This window comes from Salmo salar, chromosome 06 (assembly GCF_965601325.2).
Source record: "Salmo salar chromosome 06, fSalSal1, whole genome shotgun sequence".
NCBI lineage: Eukaryota > Metazoa > Chordata > Actinopteri > Salmoniformes > Salmonidae > Salmo > Salmo salar.
In genome coordinates, this window is record NC_138296.1 from 87,178,638 (window position 1) to 87,203,960 (window position 25,323).

Genomic DNA, 25,323 nt, shown 5'->3' on the forward strand with positions numbered 1-25,323 from the left:
CCTTCTTCACGACTGTGTTGGTGTGTTTAGACCATGATAGATTCTTAGTGATGTGGACACAGAGGAAGTTGAAGCTCTCGACCCACTCTACTACAGCCCTGTCGATGTAGATGGGGGTGTGCTCAGCGCTCCGTTTCCTGTATTCTACGATCAGCTTCTTTGTCCATGCAGTCGTGGGTGAACAGGAAGTTCAGTAGGGGACTAAACACGCACCCCTGAGGGGCATCGTGTTGAGAGTCAACTTGTCGTATGTGTTGTTGCCTACCCTCACCACCTGGGGGCGGCCCGTCAGGAAGTCCAGTTGCAGAGGGTTTTCAGTTCCAGGGTCATTAGCTTAGTGTTGAGCTTTGAGGCCAGTATGGTGTTGAATGCTGAGTAGTAGTCAATGAACAGCATTCTCACATAGGTGTTCCTCTTCTCCAGGTAGGAAAGGGCAGTGTGGAGTGCAATAGAGATTGCGCCATCTGTGGATCTGTTGGGGCGGTATGCAAATTGCAGTGGGTCTAGGGTTTCTGGTATAATGGTGTTGATGTGAGGCATGACCGGCCCTTCAAAGATATAGATGTGAACGTCATTTAGACAGGTTACCTTGGACATCTTGGGCACAGGGACTATGGTAGTCTGCTTGTGAAACACACACACAGAGAGAGACAGACACAGAGAGAAAGAGACAAAGAGACAGAGAGAGAGATATCTAGCCACTGTGTTAACACAAAGCGACAGGGACCTTGCCCTAGGCTCAGGTCAGCTCCACTGTTGTTCCACAGTCAGTACAGTACAACACCTTCACACCTCAACTATCAGAACATCCCTAAAATACAGGATGCCAGATGGCTATTTCGAGCTGGGTTGTTTTGGACTTGAGATATTTTGGGGAGATATTTTTCCTTTTCTTTTGTTTCCTGGTGGGTGCTGGGCAAACTATGTGAGGATGAAGAATGCGGTGGCATCACGGATGCGTCTGGGCAGATGAATTGGGGCACTGATTGGGGGCTAATACCATGTGATGGGTGTCCTGGGAGAAGAGACGGTGGATGAGGGAGGGGGGAGGTCCGGTTGTAGGGTGGGCAATGGAATGTTCCCAGTAGGTTGAACAAACAGAAGGAGAATGTGCATTATCACACGTTTTGAACCTCCACAGCCGGAGGAGGGCTGTAGACCCACCATGACCTCTCTGAAGCCTACCCGTGCCCATACACAGATGCCCCTGTCCCTATTGGCCAAGAGAGAGTACAGAATGCAGCAGTAATTTATGATGAATTTAACCTGATCACGTGACATAATTTTCTCTTAAAAAAAAAATATATACTGCTCAAAAAAATAAAGGGAACACTTAAACAACACATCCTAGATCTGAATGAAATAAATAATCTTATTAAATACTTTTTTCTTTACATAGTTGAATGTGTTGACAACAAAATCACACAAAAATAATCAATGGAAATCCAATTTATCAACCCATGGAGGTCTGGATTTGGAGTCACACTCAAAATTAAAGTGGAAAACCACACTACAGGCTGATCCAACTTTGATGTAATGTCCTTAAAACAAGTAAAAATGAGGCTCAGTAGTGTGTGTGGCCTCCACGTGACTGTATGACCTCCCTACAATGCCTGGGCATGCTCCTGATGAGGTGGCAGATGGTCTCCTGAGGGATCTCCTCCCAGACCTGGACTAAAGCATCCGCCAACTCCTGGACAGTCTGTGGTGCAACGTGGCATTGGTGGATGGAGCGAGACATGATGTCCCAGATGTGCTCAATTGGATTCAGGTCTGGGGAACGGGCGGGCCAGTCCATAGCATCAATGCCTTCCTCTTGCAGGAACTGCTGACACACTCCAGCCACATGAGGTCTAGCATTGTCTTGCATTAGGAGGAACCCAGGGCCAACCGCACCAGCATATGGTCTCACAAGGGGTGTGAGGATCTCATCTCGGTACCTAATGGCAGTCAGGCTACCTCTGGCGAGCACATGGAGGGCTGTGTGGCCCCCCAAAGAAATGCCACCCCACACCATGACTGACCCACCGCCAAACCGGTCATGCTGGAGGATGTTGCAGGCAGTAGAACGTTCTCCACGGCGTCTCCAGACTCTGTCACGTCTGTCACGTGCTCAGTGTGAACCTGCTTTCATCTGTGAAGAGCACAGGGTGCCAGTGGCGAATTTGCCAATCTTGGTGTTCTCTGGCAAATGCCAAACGCCCTGCACGGTGTTGGGCTGTAAGCACAACCCACACCTGTGGACGTCGGGCCCTCATACCACCCTCATGGAGTCTGTTTCTGACCGTTTGAGCAGACACATGCACATTTGTGGCCTGCTGGAGGTCATTTTGCAGGGCTCTGGTAGTGCTTCTCCTGCTCCTCCTTGCACAAAGGCGGGGGTAGCGGTCCTGCTGCTGGGTTGTTGCCCTCCTACGGCCTCCTCCACGTCTCCTGATGTACTGGCCTGTCTCCTGGTAGTGCCTCCATGCTCTGGACACTACGCTGACAGACAAAGCAAACCTTCTTGCCACAGCTCGCATTGATGTGCCATCCTGGATGAGCTGCACTACCTGAGCCACTTGTGTGGGTTGTAGACTCTGTCTCATGCTACCACTAGAGTGAAAGCACCACCAGCATTCAAAAGTGACCAAAACATCAGCCAGGAAGCATAGGAACTGAGAAGTGGTCTGTGGTCCCCACCTGCAGAACCACTCCTTTATTGGGGGTGTCTTGCTAATTGCCTATATTTTCCACCTGTTGTCTATTCCATTTGCACAACAGCAAGTGAAATTTATTGTCAATCAGTGTTACTTCCTAAGTGTTCAGTTTGATTTCACAGAAGTGAGATTGACTTGGAGTTACATTTTGTTGTTTAAGTGTTCCCTTTATTTTTTTGAGCAGTGTATATAACCAGAAAACCCTCTGGGTCCCATAGTGGATGTCTTGAAACATCCACCACTCTCAGAACCTGATGGCAGTCTCTCCATCATTTTGGGGTGGCAGGTAGCCTAGTCGTTAGAGCATTGGGCCATTACCTGAAATGTTGCTAGATCGAATCCCCGAGCCGAGTCGTTCTGCCCTTGAACAAGGCAGTTAACCCACTGTTCCTAGGCCGTCATTGTAAATAAGAATTCGTACTTAACTGACTTAGTTAAATAAAGATTCAATAAAAAATAAATCACAAGAAATCCCATTCCCCCTTAATTCTCAGGGTCCTTTGTTGGCAACCCTGACATCATGGGACATCATGTGAACTTACAGACTCCTCATGTTGCTATGTAATGGAACATACTGGAATAGGTCCTTCCCAACCGAAAAAAACTGTGTTGATTTATTTTTCTGTAAGCCTACCAGAGTCCTCCTACTCAGTGTTGTGACATCTGCTGCTTATGAGTGAATCTCCAGACAATGGTACTTTTACAGTGGTGTATAGTGCTCAAGTAAAAATACTTTAATAATATTTTTTACAACTTTTACTTCACTACATTCCTAATGAAAATAATGTACTTTTTACTGCATACATTTTCCCTGACACCCAAAAGTACTCCTTCAATTTTGAATGCTTAGCAGGACCTGAAAATGGTCCAATTCACTCACTTATCAAGAGAACATCCTTGGTCATCCCTACTGCCTCTGATCTAAACACACATGCTTCGTTTGTAAATGATGTCTGAGTGTTGGAGTGTGCCTCTGACGATGCGTAAATGAAAAAAAAACAGAAAATCGTGTTTTCTGGTTTGCTTAATATAAGGAATTTGAAAATATTTTAGACTTTTACTAAAGTAGTGTTTACTGGGTAACTTGAACTTTTAGTTGAGTAATTTTCTATTAAGTAATTTTCTTTACTTTTACTCAAATATGACAATTGGACATTCTTACTGTTCACCCTTTGGTTCTCACCTGGGTCAGAACCAGGGCTGTGTCCGAAATGGCACTCTGTTCCTTATATAAGTCTAGTCCACTACTTTTGGCAGAAATCCATCTGGTCAACAGTAACACGCTATGGGGAATAGGGTGCCATTTAAAAACGGCGCCCAGTGCCAGAGATCTCCAAATCCTGACTCTTTACCCAAAGCCCACTGATCTTGGGATCTGTGTTCTGCGATATTTATTTATCTCTCTCTCTCTCTCTCTCTCTCTCTCTCTCTTTCTCTCTCTCGCTCTCTCTCTCCCTCGAGCCCAGACAGACGTTCAGGGTCACAGCATTTTGGAGATGTTTGTTCTGATGACAAACAATACCATTTTATAATGCTTATTGGAAGAAACTGATTTGTGCACTTGCAATATTTATCCTAAAATTGTTAATTCATGATGTTTTAGTTTTGTCTATATGCATTTGTAGAATTGTTTGAGTATAGAACATAAAAAAGAGATAACTTCATAATTTTTCTTCAATGGATGCCTCTGTTTCAAAACGTTTTACACTGTCATTTTCATAGCCGTTCCTGTTCTCATCATCATGCATGTAGGCATATTTACATTTTTCAATTTTAGTCATTTAGCAGAGCATCTGCGTACATTTTCACAATGTTCCATCAAAACACACACACTCAAAGCTCCAAGGACCAAGACTGTCTGATAAACAGGCAGAAAAGAGGCCCTTGGCTCACTCAGACAAGATTCGTTACAGGATCAACTCATTACAGAGAGCATCACCCATAGCCTACATGAGCCATCACAATCGACTGAATGAACGCCTATAAATAAATAAATAATCACACGCACGCACACACACACATTAATCCGATATCAATCCATACAACAAAGGGACATTAATGTAAACAGATACTTACAGGGTATCTGTGCTTGCAGGAAATGTGGGAATGACATCAATGTCAAAGCAGGAGATTGTGTAGGTCTTCCGTTCTGAGCAATCACAAACAGTGGGACAGGAGTCGAAGTCAACCAAGGTTTCGATCGGTAACGTGACGAGGGTAAACAGCGCCCATGTTATCACCTGCAAGCTGTGTCTGTCGTTTTCAGTCATCTCTTTTTTTTTTTAAGTATCCCCAATGATGCGCCTATTGATAACGCTGAGATTCTGACGGCTTCCTTCTCACCGGACGCCCGTGGCAAATTGAAGTTGAAGCCCGCTACTTTCTTTATGTCATAAACTTCAGCACATGAACTTGTCCTAGCGCAATAATACTGACCGTTTGAGAGAGCGGTGAGAGGAGATGCTTGGGGATACTTTGCGGTGTGGAGGTGGTCTTGCTTCAGGAGTAGAGTTTCACGGTGGACTTCTGAGGCACTCTTGTGTCAGGCAGGAGAATGAAAGATTTTGGATTTTCTTTAACTCGTTTATGGAATGTAGGCTATTTTATGAAATGTATCCTATAAATCCAACTTCCTAACATCATGAAGCTATATAAAAACATAACGTTAAAATCATTAATCAATTTAAAATATAGGCTTAACAGTGAAATGTGTTGCTAATCAGTATTATTATTCAATTAAACTAGTATATTGTCAAGTTATAATCATGTTTTAGGCTATAGATACCAGCCCTAATACCCTACATAAAATAAACAAAGTCAAAATTGTATTTCTTGTATTCTTTATTATCAGTAACCCCCTAGACAGCTTGGCTGTAATGCAGGGGTGTCAAACTGTCCCTCTCCCTGTTCAGGCGGCGTTCGGCGGTCGACGTCACCAGCTTTCTAGCCACCGCCGATCTACTTTTCATTTTCCATTTGTTTGTCTTTGTCTTACACCCCTGGCTTCACTCAACCAGTGACTTGTTATTTATTTAACCCTCTGTTCCCCCATGTTGTGTTTGTGAGTGATTGTTTATTGTAATTCGGTCCGTCTTTGTGGGCTCGTGAGTTTACTTTGTATAATTGTCTTTTTGAGTAAAGTACGTTGATTAGTCAATTCTGCTGTCCTGCGCCTGACTCTCTACACCAGCTACACACAGGACCTTACAGACCTGGTGTTGTTCTACTCATATCTGCTGTCCTGCGCCTGACTCTCTACACCAGCTACACACAGGACCCTTACAGACCTGGTGTTGTTCTACTCATATCTGCTGTCCTGCACCTGACTCTCTACACCAGCTACACACAGGAACCTTACAGACCTGGTGTTGTTCTACTCATATCTGCTGTCCTGCGCCTGACTCTCTACACCAGCTACACACAGGAACCTTACAGACCTGGTGTTGTTCTACTCATATCTGCTGTCCTGCGCCTGACTCTCTACACCAGCTACACACAGGACCCTTACAGACCTGGTGTTGTTCTACTCATATCTGCTGTCCTGCGCCTGACTCTCTACACCAGCTACACACAGGACCTTACAGACCTGGTGTTGTTCTACTCATATCTGCTGTCCTGCGCCTGACTCTCTACACCAGCTACACACAGGACCCTTACAGACCTGGTGTTGTTCTACTCATATCTGCTGTCCTGCGCCTGACTCTCTACACCAGCTACACACAGGACCTTACAGACCTGGTGTTGTTCTACTCATATCTGCTGTCCTGCGCCTGACTCTCTACACCAGCTACACACAGGACCTTTACAGACCTGGTGTTGTTCTACTCATATCTGCTGTCCTGCGCCTGACTCTCTACACCAGCTACACACAGGACCTTACAGACCTGGTGTTGTTCTACTCATATCTGCTGTCCTGCGCCTGACTCTCTACACCAGCTACACACAGGACCCTTACAGACCTGGTGTTGTTCTACTCATATCTGCTGTCCTGCGCCTGACTCTCTACACCAGCTACACACAGGACCCTTACAGACCTGGTGTTGTTCTACTCATATCTGCTGTCCTGCACCTGACTCTCTACACCAGCTACACACAGGACCCTTACAGACCTGGTGTTGTTCTACTCATATCTGCTGTCCTGCACCTGACTCTCTACACCAGCTACACACAGGACCTTACAGACCTGGTGTTGTTCTACTCATATCTGCTGTCCTGCGCCTGACTCTCTACACCAGCTACACACAGGACCCTTACAGACCTGGTGTTGTTCTACTCATATCTGCTGTCCTGCACCTGACTCTCTACACCAGCTACACACAGGACCTTACAGACCTGGTGTTGTTCTACTCATATCTGCTGTCCTGCGCCTGACTCTCTACACCAGCTACACACAGGACCTTACAGACCTGGTGTTGTTCTACTCATATCTGCTGTCCTGCGCCTGACTCTCTACACCAGCTACACACAGGACCTTTACAGACCTGGTGTTGTTCTACTCATATCTGCTGTCCTGCACCTGACTCTCTACACCAGCTACACACAGGACCCTTACAGACCTGGTGTTGTTCTACTCATATCTGCTGTCCTGCGCCTGACTCTCTACACCAGCTACACACAGGACCTTACAGACCTGGTGTTGTTCTACTCATATCTGCTGTCCTGCGCCTGACTCTCTACACCAGCTACACACAGGACCCTTACAGACCTGGTGTTGTTCTACTCATATCTGCTGTCCTGCGCCTGACTCTCTACACCAGCTACACACAGGACCTTACAGACCTGGTGTTGTTCTACTCATATCTGCTGTCCTGCGCCTGACTCTCTACACCAGCTACACACAGGACCTTACAGACCTGGTGTTGTTCTACTCATATCTGCTGTCCTGCGCCTGACTCTCTACACCAGCTACACACAGGACCCTTACAGACCTGGTGTTGTTCTACTCATATCTGCTGTCCTGCGCCTGACTCTCTACACCAGCTACACACAGGACCTTACAGACCTGGTGTTGTTCTACTCATATCTGCTGTCCTGCACCTGACTCTCTACACCAGCTACACACAGGAACCTTACAGACCTGGTGTTGTTCTACTCATATCTGCTGTCCTGCACCTGACTCTCTACACCAGCTACACACAGGACCTTACAGACCTGGTGTTGTTCTACTCATATCTGCTGTCCTGCACCTGACTCTCTACACCAGCTACACACAGGACCCTTACAGAATCACTCACCTTAAGAATGGAGTCAACAGGAGCAGTGTTGCAGTGGAGGAGCGCGTTCAGCAGTACGCAACCATGTTGCAACGTCTGGGCACCGCCATGGATCGCGTGCTGCAGACGATGGATCGTTGGGAGAGAGGAGGAGGTTTTCCAGGACCTCCACCAGCCCCACTACAGCAGGTCCCACTGTCCACCCCTCCTTCACCCGGTCCCAGCGGGATTCGACCAGCGCTCCCGAAGGAGTATGTCGTGTCTTTGGGGGTACCATTAAACGGAAGATATGTTTATCAATTAGCTCCCTGTAATTATTATCACGCGATTAAACTGATTAATCGTTTAATTGTAATTAACTAGGAGATCGGGGCACCAAGGAGAATATTCAGATTACAAAGCTATAATTTTCCTAATATAACTTTCCTGTACTATAATATTATATTCTATTATAGTATAGGTCGATTATCTTCTAGTTTAAATGGTGTATTTACCTCTAGTCCAGTCTCATTCCAAAACGTCGTAAATTGTTGTATCTGCACGAACCCAGTCTTTACTAAAATCATCCATACATCAATTGTCTTAAAATCATTTATTTACTACACTAAGTAATTAACAGAAAAACATACAAACAGTAATTATCGTCACAAAGGATTGGTATCGGAATGTGCCCTACTGGCTAAACAGGCAGGTCGGCCTGTTGAACAATGGATCATAAAAGGTCGGCTGAGAAGTTACACAGGGTTCATTAATATTAACAATTGACAATTGAAGGCTCACTCATTCGGGAACAATTGCAATCAATATATATTTACGCTCAGTGTGTCGTTCTGATTCTTGTTGGAGAGTTCGGTTCTGTTGGGAAGTTTTGTCCGCGTTCTCTCTCTCTCTCTCGGTTAGAATGCATCTTTCAGAGCGACATTCATTAATGTCGTCATCGAATGGTTGTTTCGTTGGTCTTCGCGTCCAATGATATAATTTACTTAGCTGCAGACTAATAATTAATATCAAAGACTTGTTCTTATTCTGTCAGTATCGATAGTCTAAAAGTTAACCACGTGGTATGGTTCACTTTCAGTAGAGGAATTGGAAGGTAAAACCTATTAGCCAACGGAGTGTGAACCATGGGAATTTTGTTGACCGTTCATTTGCCCATAGTTTAGGGATCCCTCTTGTTTCTGTGGATATGCCCTTCCCTGTGCATGCCCTAGATAGTTGACCATTAGGGTCAGGGCTGATTAGGGAGGCCACCGCTCCACTAGACATGGTTACGCAGGAGGGTCATAAGGAGAGAATCAGTCTCTTCCTTATTGATTCTCCTATGTTTCCCGTGGTGCTGGGCCTGCCCTGGTTGGCCTGTCATGACCCCACTATTTCGTGGCAACAGAGGGCTCTCAAGGGGTGGTCACGAGAGTGCTCAGGGAGGTGTGTGGGGGTTTCCATCGGTGCGACTATGGTGGAAAGCCCAGACCAGGTCTCCACCGTGCGCATCCCCTCAGAATATGCCGATTTGGCTCTCGCCTTCTGTAAGAAGACGGCGACTAAATTACCACCTCATCGATGGAGGGATTGTGCGATAAATCTCCTGGTAGACGCAGCACTTCCCAGGAGTGACGTGTATCCTCTGTCACAGGAGGAGATGGTGGCTATGGAAACATATGTTGCCGAATCCCTGGGGCAGGAATACATTCGGCCCTCCACTTCACCTGCCTCCTCGAGTTTCTTTTTTGTGAAGAAGGATGGGGGTCTGCGCCCGTGTATTGACTATCGAGGTATCAATCAGCTCACTGTGAGGTATAGCTACCCGCTGCCTCTCATCACCAGTGCGATCGAGTCAATGCACGGGGCGCGCTTCTTCACAAAATTGGATCTCAGGAAGCGCTTACAACCTGCTGCGTATCCGGGAGGGGGACGAGTGGAAGACGGCATTTAGTACCACCTCTGGGCACTATGAGTACCTCGTCATGCCGTATGGGTTGATGAATGCTCCATCAGTCTTCCAGGCCTTTGTTGACGAGATTTTCCGGGACCTGCACGGGCAGGGTGTAGTGGTGTATATCGACGACATTCTGATATACTCCGCTACACGCGCCGAGCATGTGTCCCTGGTGCGCAGGGTGCTTGGTCGACTGTTGGAGCATGACCTGTACGTCAAGGCTGAGAAATGTCTGTTCTTCCAACAGTCCGTCTCCTTCCTAGGGTACCGCATTTCCACGTCAGGGGTGGAGATGGAGAGTGACCGCATTTCAGCCGTGCATAATTGGCCGACTCCCACCACGGTAAAGGAAGTGCAGCTGTTTCTAGGGTTTGCCAACTACTACCGGAGGTTTATCGGGGGTTTTGGTCAGGTAGCAGCTCCCATTACCTCACTGCTGAAGGGGGGACCGGTGCGGCTGCAGTGGTCAGCTGAGGCGGACAGGGCTTTTGGTCACCTGAAGGCTCTGTTTACCTCGGCTCCCGTGCTGGCTCATCCGGATCCCTCTTTGGCGTTCATAGTGGAGGTGGACGCGTCCGAGGCTGGGATAGGAGCCGTGCTCTCTCAGCGCTCGGGCACACCACCAAAGCTCTGCCCCTGTGCATTCCTTTCGAAGAAGTTCAGCCCGGCGGAGCGAAACTATGATGTGGGGGACCGGGAGCTGTTGGCTGTTGTCAAGGCTCTGAAGGCGTGGAGACACTGGCTTGAGGGGGCTAAACACCCTTTACTCATCTGGACTGACCACCGCAATCTGGAGTACATCCGGGCGGCGAGGAGGGAGGGCCTCTGCAGGGCCTCTGCAGGTTTTTTCCTTTCAATTAAGCCCTAGAAAACCAGGTGTGGGGAGGTCCTTACTAATTAGTGACCTTAATTCATCAATAAAGTGCAAGGGAAGAGCGAAAAACCCGCAGACACTCTGCCCTTTGTGGAATGAGTTTGACACCTGTGCTCTAATCGAAAGAGTAGTCCCAGTGGCGCAAAATACATGTCCCCGAAGCAAGTTTTGGAAAATGTAGTGCTCAGGCATTTTATTCAAAAATAATTCCATCACTGCTGTGAGTTTAAAAACTACAACTCCCAACGTCATTAACACGGCGGTAATTTATTTTCCTCTTCTTGGCGGCCAGTTCAAGTTGACATACCAGAGAATAATTGTTTGAGTATCGAACATAAAAAAGAGAACCGCATAATTCTTCTTCAATGCATGCCTCTGTTTGGAGCTAAAATCAAGATCACGGTCATGAGGACGGGATGCAAACCTTAAACTGTGAGCACAGGTCCTGATGCTGCAGGCATCTCAGAGAAAATTAACCCACTGGGAAGCACTACAGGTAGGCTAGTCTTCTCTTCCCAGAGGGGTATACTACAAAGCAGAATCAATGAGTTAGCCAGCTAACTTTGACAAAAAAAGAAGAAATAACTAAAGATGTTCTGGTTCATTAAGAAAGCTAAACTTAGATATGAGTTTTTGGTTGTTGAGTCAATTAGACCCATTTCAAGCTCATCTTCCCTCTCCGTCTCTGTCCCTAAGCTAAGAGGAGAATCTGGAGGAGCCAGAGGCTGCGTAGGTCCTCAGGAGCCCGTAGGGTGTCAGCCTCCACCCTGCACACCAGCGACCTGGAGGCTGGCTATGGATCAGGTGAGAACAATCATGTCTGTCCAATACAATGTATAATGTCTATGAAGCTTTATACAATGGGTGGGTCTAATCCTGAATGTTGATTGGTTAAAAGCGCATTCCTGCTGGTGTCTATTCCACAAGTTACCACCGGCTAAATCTATGACGTTAAAATGCCTATTTACTCTGTTCCATCTGACTGATCAATCCACTGTCTTATCAGCCCAGGCAGGGAAGTTATAAACTTGATCTCAACTATAAAAAACATCTAGTCAGTTGTCCAACACTATAAGCAACTGTACCCGTACACCTTGCTCCTCTGTCAGATGGTCAAGAGATGGTGGTGGGCTACAGTTCTAAAACAGTTACATAGTTTATTACATATCTGTGTAGGTTTGTGTAGAGGGCCAGCGCTTTGACCCCACGTCTCTCCTGAAGGTCTGTGGGAGCGCTGAGTCTGCTGGAGGAGGAGATAGGAGGAGGGCCAGATCGGTTACAGTCCGCTGCAGAGACCCCAGTCTGCCAGAATAGGATGTAAGACCTGTCAAAGCTATGCTATCTTTAAAACGTTCAACTCACCATTGTAGTGCAGTTAGAGACTTTAACCAGTAGAGGGCCCTTTGGGTCCATTTTCACAGTGACAGTTTAAAACAGTTATGCCTGTGTTATAACAGCATTATTCAGTCCTTGTCGATGTTTCAAGTAGTGATTGTACTCCCTGTGCCCCTCACCTCCTTCTCAGGCCCTCGTCCTACACCAGTCATTCAGAGACCTGCGCAGTGACCAGCTGAGACTGGGAGATGACATGGACAGAGATCCTCAGGAGGAACAGGTAGACTGTGCAAATATGTTGTGTGTGTATTCATTCATTCATTTCTATTTTTCTCTTTCTAAGGTCTGAGTCATGGAGAATCACTCAAAGCTGCTGTCGACTTCAGAGACAGGACTCAGTGAGTTATCTACATCACTTTAAATACTTTACTTCCACATTACATAAGTTACCATAAAACATGACTCTAACCTTAGCTGCTGCACTCTGAAGATGAAAGCTTAGTGCTGTAACCTACAGTGACCCCCCCCCCCCCCCCCCCCCCCCGTCGCCCTCCAGGTGTCGCCTCATGTGGAGAAGTGTCTGCAGGAGATTGAGAGGGAGATGAGTTCGGAGCGACAGAGCGTGTCAGCGAGACGACCAGAACAGTGTGGGAACATGTCTGACAAACTGCAGGAGGTGACACTTCTCCCAGTCCCATCCCTCTCTCTTTGGTTAATACATGCCCACACCCACCCCACCTCTTCTACCCTTCTCTAACGGAACCTTCATTATAGTTATCATCCTCACACCACCACCACCTACTCGCTAGCTAATACATACCCACACACAGTAAACCTCTGCTAACATTCCCTGACATAACCCTCATTCATCCCACATCGCACCGTCCCACCAACTCCACCTCCACCATTCTCCAATATTAACCCCATCTCACCCTCTTATACAGTGGTGTATGGTTCTTAAGTAAAAATTGTTTAAAGCACCACTTGAAGTGTTTTTTGTACTTTACTTTACTATTTATATTTTTGCCTACTTTTACTTCACTACATTCCTAAAGAAAATAATGTACTTTTTACTCCATATATTTTCTCTGACACCCAAAAGTAAGTTACATTTTGACAGGAAAATGGTCCAATTCACAAACTTATCAAGAGAACATCCCTGGTCATCCCTACTGCCTCTGATCTGGCAGACTCATTAAACACAAATGCTTTGTTTGTAAATTATGTCTGAGTGTTGGAGTGTGCCCCTGGCTATCCGTCAACAATAAATACAAGAAAATTGTGCCATCTGGTTTGCTTTATATAAGGAATTTGAAATTATTTTTACTTGTACTTTTGATACTTAAGTACATTTTAGCAATTCCATTTACTTTTGATAATTAAATATATTTAAAACCAAATACTTTTAGACTTTTACTCAAGTACTCACTGGGTGACTTTCACTTTTACTTGTCATTTTCTATTAAGGCGTCTTTACTTTTACTCAAGTATTACAATTAAGTGCTTTTTCCACCACTGCTCTTATCATTAACACAAACCACGTTAGCTGTTCTCACATCAACTCATCCCACTTGCAATTATCCATGTCATGATTTGATTATTTTGTTCTTTACGACCAGTTCAGAAAGCTACCACCGGGATGCAGCGTTTAGCTGAGTTTCAACTCTAGCCATCCCCTCCTCTCTCCTCTCCACTGAGAGAAGCAGTGACACGAGAGGTGTTTAAGTCATGTGTATCTTTATCCACTGAGCAGGGAGCTTCTTCAATTGAGAATCCAGGCTGCCCTCGGGGCTATGGGAAATAATGTCATTTTTTCCCAAATTAAGGCTAAATAAAAGAGGAAAGGAAGATGGAAATCATCTCTTTTACTACTGAAGGGAGAGGTCCTGGTTAGTTTGATTCTGAGGCTCCAATCCGGTGGGTCTACTCGACTTAGAGTGATGATATGAATGGATGGAAATGATGGACGGTGTCTTACAAGCCAGTAATACATCACTAAGCCTTCACAGGACAGACCAGTAACAGGAGTGTGTGGGATTGGATGCTAAGCCCTATTAGAAACCCAAAGATCTATTTGAGAGGAGATGGAATGTAACCTTTATAACTAGGCAAGTCAGTTAAGAACAAATTCTTATATACAATGATGGCCTACCAGGGAACAGTGGGTTAACTACCGTGTTCATGGGCAGAACGACAGATTTTTACCTTGTCAGCTTGGGGAACCGATGCAGCAACCTTTTGGTTACTGGCCCAACGCTCTAACCACTAGGCTACCTGCCGCTAGCTACTGTAACATCATTAGTCATATTCTCCTCCTGTGTTCGCTTATCAACTGACCTAAAGACTCATGTAGTTTGAATGTGGTACATACTACATGTAGAGTGCTGCAGGATGGGATGTGTGTATGTATCATTCATTACTCTGTATGTGTGTGTGTCTTTGTGTGTTCCCTGATGAGACAGGATGCTCAGGCCCTGGACACTGAGGAGGCCCTCAAGAACAAACTGCTGAGATCAGAGATTGAGAAGATTAAGGTGTGTGTGTGTGTGTGTGTGTGTGTGTGTGTGGTGTGTGTGTGTGTGTGTGTGTGTGTGTGTGTGTGTGTGTGCAAATGCAGAGCTCTACAGTGACATTTTTTACAATGAGCATATGTGCTCCTAAATTGAAAAATCTAAGAGAACACAAATACATTTAGAACCAGATTGAAAAATTTGAGGCAATAAGGCATCAATCTGCTGTTGAAATTGATAACAAAGCATCATCGTCGCCACTGTTTCGGTAAAAAGCTGAAGACAGAACTATGGATGCAGGGACTGACCATCATAATATGAAAGTTATAGTTTTAGCCATGTTTTGAGGCTATACAGTGTTTGTTTACATTTATTTTGTTTACAAACATTGGAAAAACAGTATTTTATATATTTGCTTCTGATGGGGTACTAAGTCCATGGCACTAAGTCCATGGGGCATTTATAAGTTATACTCTTCAGGAATCAATGGGTTTATATTATTAATTTATAAGTCAAAAAATGTATGTAGTAATTGCAGATTGCTCCTTTTAATAATAATAATTGCCACCAATTACAAAATACAGGGTTTAGGAGCACCAGAAAAATTTATTTTTAAAATTGGCCCTATATGAATCCTAACTACTTTGGAGCTCATGTCCTGAAGAAGCTCTCCCTTTTCCTTTCTTTCTGTTTGGATACTACTGAGGCTGTGGGACAGCGAATAAATTACAATAATTATTACCTTGGTGATTATTATTTAATTTATTTAGGGGCACTTGTGCTCCCAAATTATAATTCCAGGTAGCGCAGCAACATGTTTAGATGCATATTCCCCCAAAATGCTAGCACTGTAGAGCCCTGGAACGCTTTGAAGTGTGTGCATGTGAATTCTTCCTTAGTCATGTATTCTGTATTCAACTTCCTTCCTTTTCAAAGCCAAAGGTTTTCTGACCAGACACCACACAAGAGCTGAGGTACTTTCTTCCTAAAGGGATCTCATGAATGTGCCTTCTAGGCAGAGATGCAAAGAAAAATACATATGTCAGACTGGCCAATAAAAATTAAATATTAAGATGGGCAGAAGAACACAGACACTGGACAGAGGAACTCTGCCTAGAAGGCCAGCATCACAGAGTCGCCTCTTCACTGTCGACTTTGAGATTGGTGTTTTGCGTGTACTATTTCATGAAGCTGTCAGTTGAGGACTTGTGAGACGTCTGTTTCTCAAACTAGACACTCCAATGTACTTGTCCTCTTGCTCAGTTGTGCACCGTGGCCTCCCACTCCTCCTTCTATTCGGGTTAGAGCCAGTTTGCGCTCTGAAGGGAGTAGTACACAGAGTTGTATGAGATCTTCAGTTTCTTGTCAATTTCTTGCATGGAATAGCGTTCATTTCTCAGAACAAGAATAGACTGACGAGTTTCAGAAGAAAGTTATTTGTTTCTGGCCATTCTGAGTCTGTAATCGAACCCACAAATGCTGATGCTCCAGATACTCAACTAGTCTAAAGAAGGCCAGTTTTATTGCTTCTTTAATCAGAACAAAATATTTTTGCTGTTTTAACATAATTGCAAAAGGGTTTTCTAATGATCAATTAGCCTCTTAAAATTATAAACTTGGATTAGCTAACACAACATGCCATTGGAACACAGGAGTGATGGTTGCTGATAATGGGCCTCTGTACGCCTATGTAGATATTCTGTAAAAAATCAGCCATTTCCAGTTACAATAGTAATTTACAACATTAACAATGTTCAATTTGATGATCAATTTGGTGTTATTTTAATGGACAACATTTTTTTTTTCTTAAAAAAACAAGGACATTTCTAAGTGACTCAAAACTTTTGAACAGTTGTGTGTATATATAGTATATACATTTATATACAGTGCATTTGGAAAGCATTCAGAACCCTTGACTTTTTCCACATTTTGTTACGTTACAGCCTTATTCTAAAAATGATTAAATATTTTTTTTCATCATTAATCTACACACAATACTCCATTTGAGGGAAAGATGAACGGAACAAAGTACAGAGAGATCTTTGATGAAAACCTGCTCCAGAGCGCTCAGGACCTCAGACTGGGGTGAAGGTTCCCCTTCCAACATGACAGTGACCCTAAGCACACAGCCAAGACAATGCAGGAGTGGCTTTTGGACAAGTTTCTGAATGTCCTTGAGTGGCCCAGCCAGAGCCCGGACTTTAACCCAATCGAACATCTCTGGAGAGACCTGAAAATAGCTGTGCAGCGACGCTCCCCATCCAAACTGACAGAGCTTGAGAGGATCTGCAGAGAAGAATGGGAGAAACTCACCAAATACAGGTGTGCCAAGCTTGTAGCATCATACCCAAGAAGACTTGATGTTGTAATCACTGCCAAAGGTGCTTCAACAAAGTACTGAGTAAATCGTCTGAATACTTATGTAAATGTGATATTTCTGTTTACATGTTTTTTGTAAATTAGCACAAATGTAAAAAAAAAATGTTTTTGCTTGGTCATTATGGGGTATTCTGTGTAGATTGATGAGGGAAAAAAAACAATTTAATCTAATTTTAAAATAAGGCAGGAACCTAACAAAATTTTGAAAATTTCTTGGGGTCTGAATACTTTACGAATGCACTGTATACTGTTTAACAGTATACAGAAATATCTGTTTTCCATGCCCGGCACAGGGTGCTGCGGAGAGGGCCCATGCCCTGCTCAGGGTGCTGCGGAGAGGGCCCATGCCCTGCTCAGGGTGCTTCGGAGAGGGCCCATGCCCTGCTCAGGGTGCGCCGGAGAGGGCCCATGCCCTGCTCAGGGTGCTGCGGAGAGGGCCCATGCCCTGATCAGGGTTCTGCGGAGAGGGCCCACGGTGGAGGGCCAAGTGTAAGAGGATGGAGAGGGAGATGGAGGAACTGAGGACAGTGGCAGTGAGATGTACTGTGAGAGGTATGTAAAGATACTTGAAAGTATCTATTGTGGGTGACGTGTTGGCGAGTTGAAAGGTGATAAAATGTACTCCTCTCAGTGACTGTTAAAAAGGTTAACAAGTGATTAGCTGTAGTCAGTCATCCAGTCATTATTAGTGTGAAAGTCACCTCCCTGTTGTTCCTGCTAAATGAGTCTGTCACCTCCAAACTCTCTTCCCATCAGCAGCAGCTGACTGACTGACTGACTCACACCTGGCTCTCTGACTATGTGATGTGAATGAATACCCCAAATAATTTCTCCTCTAAAATAATAAATTAGGATGCAAAGAATTAAGTGCTCAATTAACTGATTAGACGTAGAGCTCTGAGCTGGGACAAAGCCTTGCGGAGTCAGTCCCTCGTAGGCTAGACAGCAGGCTTAGAGTGGTATCAGCAAAGGCAATGAGAAGCAATCTGCCTTAAACAAACCTGGACTATATCCTTAATACTGAGCTGAACTGAGACCTGGCTTTTTACTATCTATGTTCAATCTGGTGTTTGTCCTCTTCACATACCTTTCTTAATTTTCTCATTCCTCTCTTCATCTCTTCCTCCTCCTTTCTCCTCGCCTCCTGCTCTCACTGCCCTCTTCTTCCTCCTCCTTTATTTTTGCCTCTTGCTCTCACTGCCCTCCTCTTCCTCCTCCTCTTTCTCCTTGACTCCTGCTTTCACTTCCCTCCTCTGCCTTTCTCCTCGCCTCCTGCTTTCACTGCCCTCCTCCTCCTCATCTTTCTCCTTGCCTCCTGCTCTCATTGCCCTCCTCTTCCTCTTCCTCCTCCTCCTTCTCCTCCCTCTCCTCCCTTCCTGTCCTCCCTCCCTCCATCTTCTCCTACTCTCGTCTCCTTCTTTTCTCTCTCCCTTCCTCTCCTCCCTCTCCATCCCCCAGGTGTGTAAGGACATAGAGCTGTCCCAGGCCCAGCTGAAGGACCTCACCCAGCAGGCTGAGGGGGTGTGTAGGGAGCTTGCAGAGTTGCTAGGGCATCTGGCCTAATGCAAGGAAGGAGGTGCATCGTAAAGACGTCGAGCTGTCGGAGACGTGGGCAACCTGGGCCTGAAGCAGGAGGTAATGGAGGAGGCCCTGGAAGAGGAGGCCCAGCGGCAGTCTGTCCTGCAGGCCTGGCTCAGAGAGTAGAACCAGGGTCGGTAGGAGAAAACTGAGGCCATGGCACGAGGAGGTACTTGCTTATTCTCAATTCATCTTTCCACGATTCATTGCGCCCATCTCTTCTACAATTTCTAAAATGGCATTGGAGGAAAAGATCCGAAGTCCTTTCTCCCTGCCTCTGTGTTTTCCCCGCATTTTCAACTACGGCCAGCTAACCTCCAGGCTGGCCGTAGAGGAGGCGACCTATAGGGAGCTGCATAGGAGTGGGGCGGAGGACTTCCCTGGGGTAGCAGCTGGAGTGGGAGGTGCACCAGAGAGAGCTGGCCAGTCTCAGAGCCAGGATGCAGGATGGCAGGGCCAATAAGGACAGAGAGATACAGGAGACACTACGGCTCTGTAAGAAGGAGAGGGATGTGATAGAGGTAGGGGTTAATCTCATAGTTCATGTATACTGTACTCTCCATTTCTCCTTTTTAGCTTATAATAGCTGTGGATATTTCTGAGCGCTTATGGTCAGGGGTCAATTTTCAGAGCAGAAATTAGGCTTAAGGATCGGACCCTTTTTTTCAATTTTCGCCTGAAATGACATACCCAAATCTAACTGCCTGTAGCTCAGGACCTGAAGCAAGGATATGCATATTCTTGGTACCATTTGAAAGGAAACATCACTGCCTTCCTGAAGACAAACAATGTATACGAAACGCTTCAGTCTGGTTTTAGACCCCATCATAGCACTGAGACTGCACTTGTGAAGGTGGTAAAATACCTTTTAATGACGTCAGACCGAGGCTCTGCATCTGTCCTCGTGCTCCTAGATCTTAGTGCCGCTTTTGATACCATCGATCACCACATTCTTTTGGAGAGATTGGAAACCCAAATTGGTCTACATGGACAAGTTCTGGCCTGGTTTAGATCTTATCTGTCGGAAAGATATCAGTTTTTCTCTGTGAATGGTTTGTCCTCTGACAAATCAATTGTAAATTTCGGTGACCCCCCAAAATTGCTCTCGCTAGAAGCCTGTGTTTCAGACATAAAGAAGTGGATGGCTGCAAACTTTCTACTTTTAAACTCGGACAAAACAGAGATGCTTGTTCTAGGTCCCAAGAAACAAAGAGATCTTCTGTTGAATCTGACAATTAATCTGGATGGTTGTACAGTCGTCTCAAATAAAACTGTGAAGGACCTCGGCGTTACTCTGGACCCTGATCTCTCCTTTGAAGAACATATCAAGACTGTTTCAAGGACAGCTTTTTTCCATCTACGTAACATTGCAAAAATCAGAAACTTTCTGTCCAAAAGTGACGCAGAAAAATTAATCCATGCTTTTGTTACTTCTAGGCTGGACTACTGCAATGCTCTACTTTCCGGCTACCCGGATAAAGCACTAAACAAACTTCAGTTAGTGCTAAATACGGCTGCTAGAATCCTGACTAGAACCAAATTTTTTTATCATATTACTCCAGTGCTAGCCTCCCTACACTGGCTTCCTGTTAAGGCAAGGGCTGATTTCAAGGTTTTACTGCTAAACCTACAAAGCATTACATGGGCTTGCTCCTACCTATCTTTCCGATTTGGTCCTGCCGTACATACCTACACGTACGCTATGATCACAAGACGCAGGCCTCCTAATTGTCCCTAAAATTTCTAAGCAAATGGCTGGAGGTAGGGCTTTCTCCTATAGAGCTCCATTTTTATGGAATGGTCTGCCTACCCATGTGAGAGACGCAGACTCAGTCTCAACCTTTAAGTCTTTACTGAAGACTTATCTCTTCAGTAGGTCCTATGATTAAGTATAGTCTGGCCCAGGAGTGTGAAGGTGAACAGAAAGGCTGGAGCAACGAACCGCCCTTGCTGTCTCTGCCTTGCCGGTTCCCCTCTTTCCACTGAGATTCACTGCCTCTAACCCTATTACAGGGGCTGAGTCACTGGCTTACTGGTGTTCTTCCATGCCGTCCATGGGAGGGGTGCGTCACTTGAGTGGGTTGAGTCACTGACGTGGTCTTCCTGTCTGGGTTGGCGCCCCCCCTTGGGTTGTGCCATGGCGGAGATCTTTGTGGGCTATACTCGGCCTTGTCCTAGGACGGTAAGTTGGTGGTTGTAGACATCCCTCTAGTGGTGTGGGGGCTGTGCTTTGGCAAAGTGGGTGGGGTTATATCCTGCCTGTTTGGCCCTGTCCGGGGGTATCATCGGATGGGGCCACAGTGTCTTCTGATCTCTCCTGTCTCAGCCTCCAGTATTTATGCTGCAGTAGTTTATGTGTCGGGGGGCTAGGGTCAGTCTGTTACATCTGGAGTATTTCTCTTGTCTTATCCGGTGTTCTGTGTGAATTTAAATATGCTCTCTCTGATTCTCTCTTTCTCTCTTTCTGTCTTTCTCTCCGAGGACCTGAGCCCTAGGACCATGCCTCAGGACTACCTGGCATGATGACTCCTTGCTGTCCCCAGTCCACCTGGCCGTGCTGCTGCTCCAGTTTAAACTGTTCTGCCCTCGGCTATGGAACCCTGACCTGTTCACCGGACGTGCTTGTTGCACCCTCGACAACTACTATGATTATTATTATTTGACCATGCTGGTCATTTATGAACATTTTAACATCTTGACCATGTTCTGTTATAATATCCACCCGGCACAGCCAGAAGAGGACTGGCCACCCCTCATAGCCTGGTTCCTCTCTAGGTTTCTTCCTAGGTTTTTGCCTTTCTAGGGAGTTTTTCCTAGGGAGTTTTTCCTAGCCACCGTGCTTCTTTCACATGCATTGCTTGCTGTTTGGGGTGTTAGGCTGGGTTTCTGTACAGCACTTTGAGATATCAGCTGATGTACGAAGGGCTATATAAATACATTTGATTTGATTTGATTTTGAAGATTGTGTAAATGTGAAATGAATGTAGGAGAATATAACACATTAGATCTGGTAAAAGATAATACAAACAAAAAATTTTTTGTTCCATCATCTTTGAAATGCAAGAGAAAGGCCATAATATAATATTGCCGTTTAGGCGCAATATAGATGTTTCCACTAGATGGAAGCAGTGTGTGTGCAAAGTGTCAGCTCGATCCAGTAAAGCATGGCAATACTGGACAATATTTTGTATCAAGTCTGCCTAAATGTGCCTAATTGGTAAATTGATACATTTTCAAGTACATTGGGATTGGGGTTGTATGCAGCAGTATTTTTATTTAACATCTAAGAGTCCATGTAATTAACCTTGGTGGAACTTGGTGGTTCAAAAATGTTTTATGAAAAAGTAAAGGTAAGTAACCCAACTGTAAAGTTTTTAATAATTATCTGGCATTGGTCCCATGAGGTGGAAGTGGGAATTTCTCAAGGAAAATGTTCGGCTCCCTTTTCCTTTATTGTCATTTCAATTTACTCCTCTACCCATGCAGTCCCAGACCTCAAAGTGCTTTGAGCTAGGGTGAATCTAGGACAGCCTCCCCTCTCTCCTAATGTGGTTAGCTAACCCAGTAGGCTCCTACAGGTTAGAGATTGACAGGGGGGCTCCCTCCAGGCCTGAATATTTAAACACTACTCCTATCTCCCTTCCCTTCAGTGTGACTGGCTTATCAGGGCAAGGCTGCTCAGATAGGTGCTTGGGCACCCTGAATACACACACACACACACACACACACACACACACACACACACACACACACACACACACACACACACACACACACACACACACACACACCAAGGCTGAAAACTCCCTTAGAGCAAAGCTGAAATCTCCCTTAGGGCAAAGCTTAAATCTCCCTTAGAGCAAATCTCTCTTAGAGCAAAGCTGAAATCTTTCTTAGAGCAATGCTGAAACCTCTCTTAGAGCAAAGATTAAATCTCCTGTAGAGTAAAGCTTAAATCTCACTTAGAACAAAGCTGAACTCACTTAGAACAAGGCTGAAATCTTCCTTAGAACAAGGCTGAAATCGCCATTAGAACAAACCTGAAATCCCTTAGAACAAGGCTGAAATCTCCCTTTGAACAAAGCTGAACTCCCTTAGAACAAGGCTGAAATCTCTCTTAGAACAAGGCTGAAATGTTCTTTATAACAAGGCTGGAATGTCCCTTAGAACAAGGCTAAAATGTCCCTTAGAACAAGGCTGGAATGTCCCTTAGAACAAGGCTGAAATGTTCCTTAGAACAAGGCTATAATGTCCCTTAGAACAAGGCTGGAATGTCCCTTAGAACAAGGCTAAAATGTTCCTTAGAACAAGGCTGAAATGTTCCTTAGAACAAGGCTGGAATGTCCCTTAGAACAAGGCTGAAATGTACCTTAGAATAAGGCTGAAATGTTCCTTAGAACAAGGCTGGAATGTCCCTTAGAACAAGGCTGGAATGTCCCTTAGAACAAGGCTAAAATGTTCCTTAGAACAAGGCTGAAATGTACCTTAGAACAAGGCTGAAATGTCCCTTACAAAAAGGCTGAAATCTGCCTTAGGGCAAGGTTGAAATCTCCCCTAGAACAAGGCTGGAATCTTCCTTAGAACACGCCTTGGAAGACAGATTTCCAGACCATAGTGATAAAACAATTCCATCTTCATGGTCCACTCCAGACGCAGTGGCCCACCTCATCCAATTTGAACACATCTCTCTATTGTCCAATGAGCCTCATTCAAACTCTTCAATCTTTTAGCTGTAAGAGAACTCCTTCCTTTTCTTCTGTTTAAATTGGTTCATGTTCACATCCTAGGTGATTTAAATGTGAACACATCTCTGTGAATTAATGGAGCACCCTTCAGCCAACATTAGCCTGGGTTATAAAACACTATCTGGACATAGTGTTCTCCCATCCTCCATCTATGGTATGGCCCTGCGTGGTCCTCTCCAAGGGGGACAAGGAGCTGGTGAGGGCTCTGTGTGGGAAGCTGAACAGGATGACAGTGGAACTGAGCGGAGGACAGGAGCAACACTCACACCTCAACAGGAAGTACACACTGCTCAAACAGGAAATGGAAGACAAGGTATGCATACATGCATGGACAGCACAGAACACACACGCCCCTTTCTACACGTACCGTAGGCCCTTATTTGCTGAATACTTTGGAAATATTGGAATTAGGCCAAGACAAATTGTTGTGGACCATTGAACAGATTGTTTAATGCAATGTTTTGCATTCACTATTTCCCGAACGTAGATCAAATCAAATCAAATCGTATTTGTCACATGCGCCGAATACAACAAGTGTAGACCTATCAGTGAAATGCTTACTTCCCTTAAGCCCTTAACCAACAATGCAGTTTTAAGAAAATACCAAAATAAAAAAATTCAAGCTAAGAATAACAAATAATTAAAGAGTAGCAGTAAACAACAATAGCGGGGCTATGTACAGGCGGTACCGGTACAGTGTCAATGTGCCGGGGCACCGGTGTCGAGGTAATTGAGGTAATATCTACATGTAGGAATTATTAAAGTGACTATGCAAAGATAATAACAGAGAGTAGCAGCAGCATTGGGGGGGGGGGGGGGGCAATGCAAATAGTCTGGGTAGCCATTTGATTAGCTGTTCAGGAGTCTTATGGTTTGGGGGTAGAAGCAGTTTAGAAGCCTCTTGGACCTAGACTTGGCGCTCCGGTACCGCTTACCATGCAGTAGCAGAGAGAACAGTCTATGACTAGGGTGACTGGAGTCTTTGACAATTTTTAGGGCCTTCCTCTGACACCGTCTGGTATAAAGGTCCTGGATGGCAGGAAGCTTGGCCCCAGTGATGTACTGGGCCATACCCACTGCCCTCTGTAGTGCCTCGCGATTGGAGGCTGAGCGTTTACCATACCAGGCTGTGATGCAACCCGTCAGGATGCTCTCGATGGTGCAGCTGTAAAACCTTTTGAGGATCTGAGGACCCATGACAAATCTTTTCAGTCTCCTGAGGGGGAATAGGTTTTGTCGTGCTCTCTTCAAGACTGTCTTGGTGTGCTTGGGCTATGTTAGTTTGTTGGTGATGTGGAAGCCAAGGAACTTCAAGCTCTCAACCTGCTCCACTACAGCCCCGTCGATGAGAATGGGGGCGTGCTCCTTCCTCCTTTTCCTGTATGCTGCACTGCCATGAATTCCGAAACATTGTCTACTCTGAAAATGTTTTACTACAGTAGGTCTGCTTGTAGTGGTAGCCTACACACTTCAATGCAAAATATCAACTCTGTTCACCTGTATGTTATAAACGGCTCACCCTGTCATCTGCATAGAGAAAAAGCTTGAAATTATAATAGCCCTTCTAATGGGCACAATATAATGAGAGATGCTGATGGTAATTTCTACTTCAGTATTCAGACGTAGCCTACAAACGTCTATGGAAAAGGTGAACTGTCTGTTCTAAACGGTACTTCGGATCAAGCAAAATAGGCTGCTTGAAATAGTTTATCTATTTACTACTGTGAAGTGGGTCCAATTAAATGACAGGTGGGATGAATGGTAGCCTATCTTACCTTGTTATAGGCCTATAAGCTATTTCACCAGGATGAAACCATCACAGTCAGAAAAGGTGAGGAATTTATTCTGCAATGATCATGTGAATTAAATAAACGATAGAAATAGATCGCTGTTTTTAGTTATTTTAGAACGCTTGCTCTTCTCGATAACGGCAAATGAATGCATCTTGTTATTATATTTAGTTAGGATTCCTGTCCTTTTGTTCTGTATATGTATAGTGTCACCATATACTCCTGCTCAAGGCTTTTGGGCTGATTTTGCCCATCTTGCAATGC

At 45.1% G+C, this 25,323-nt stretch overlaps 1 protein-coding gene across 1 annotated transcript in view; it reads right to left on the reverse strand.

Annotated features, from left to right (window-relative positions):
• The window catches only part of LOC100136379 (thyrotropin receptor), a 38,545-nt gene extending 33,572 nt beyond the window's left edge, over positions 1-4,973 (reverse strand). Inside the window, exon 1 of the mRNA XM_014206059.3 lies at positions 4,776-4,973. Within this exon, the coding sequence (XP_014061534.3) occupies positions 4,776-4,969 (194 nt within the window). The 5' untranslated portion in view covers positions 4,970-4,973. The remainder of the gene's footprint in view (positions 1-4,775) is intronic.
• Between the last annotated feature and the right edge of the window lie 20,350 nt (positions 4,974-25,323).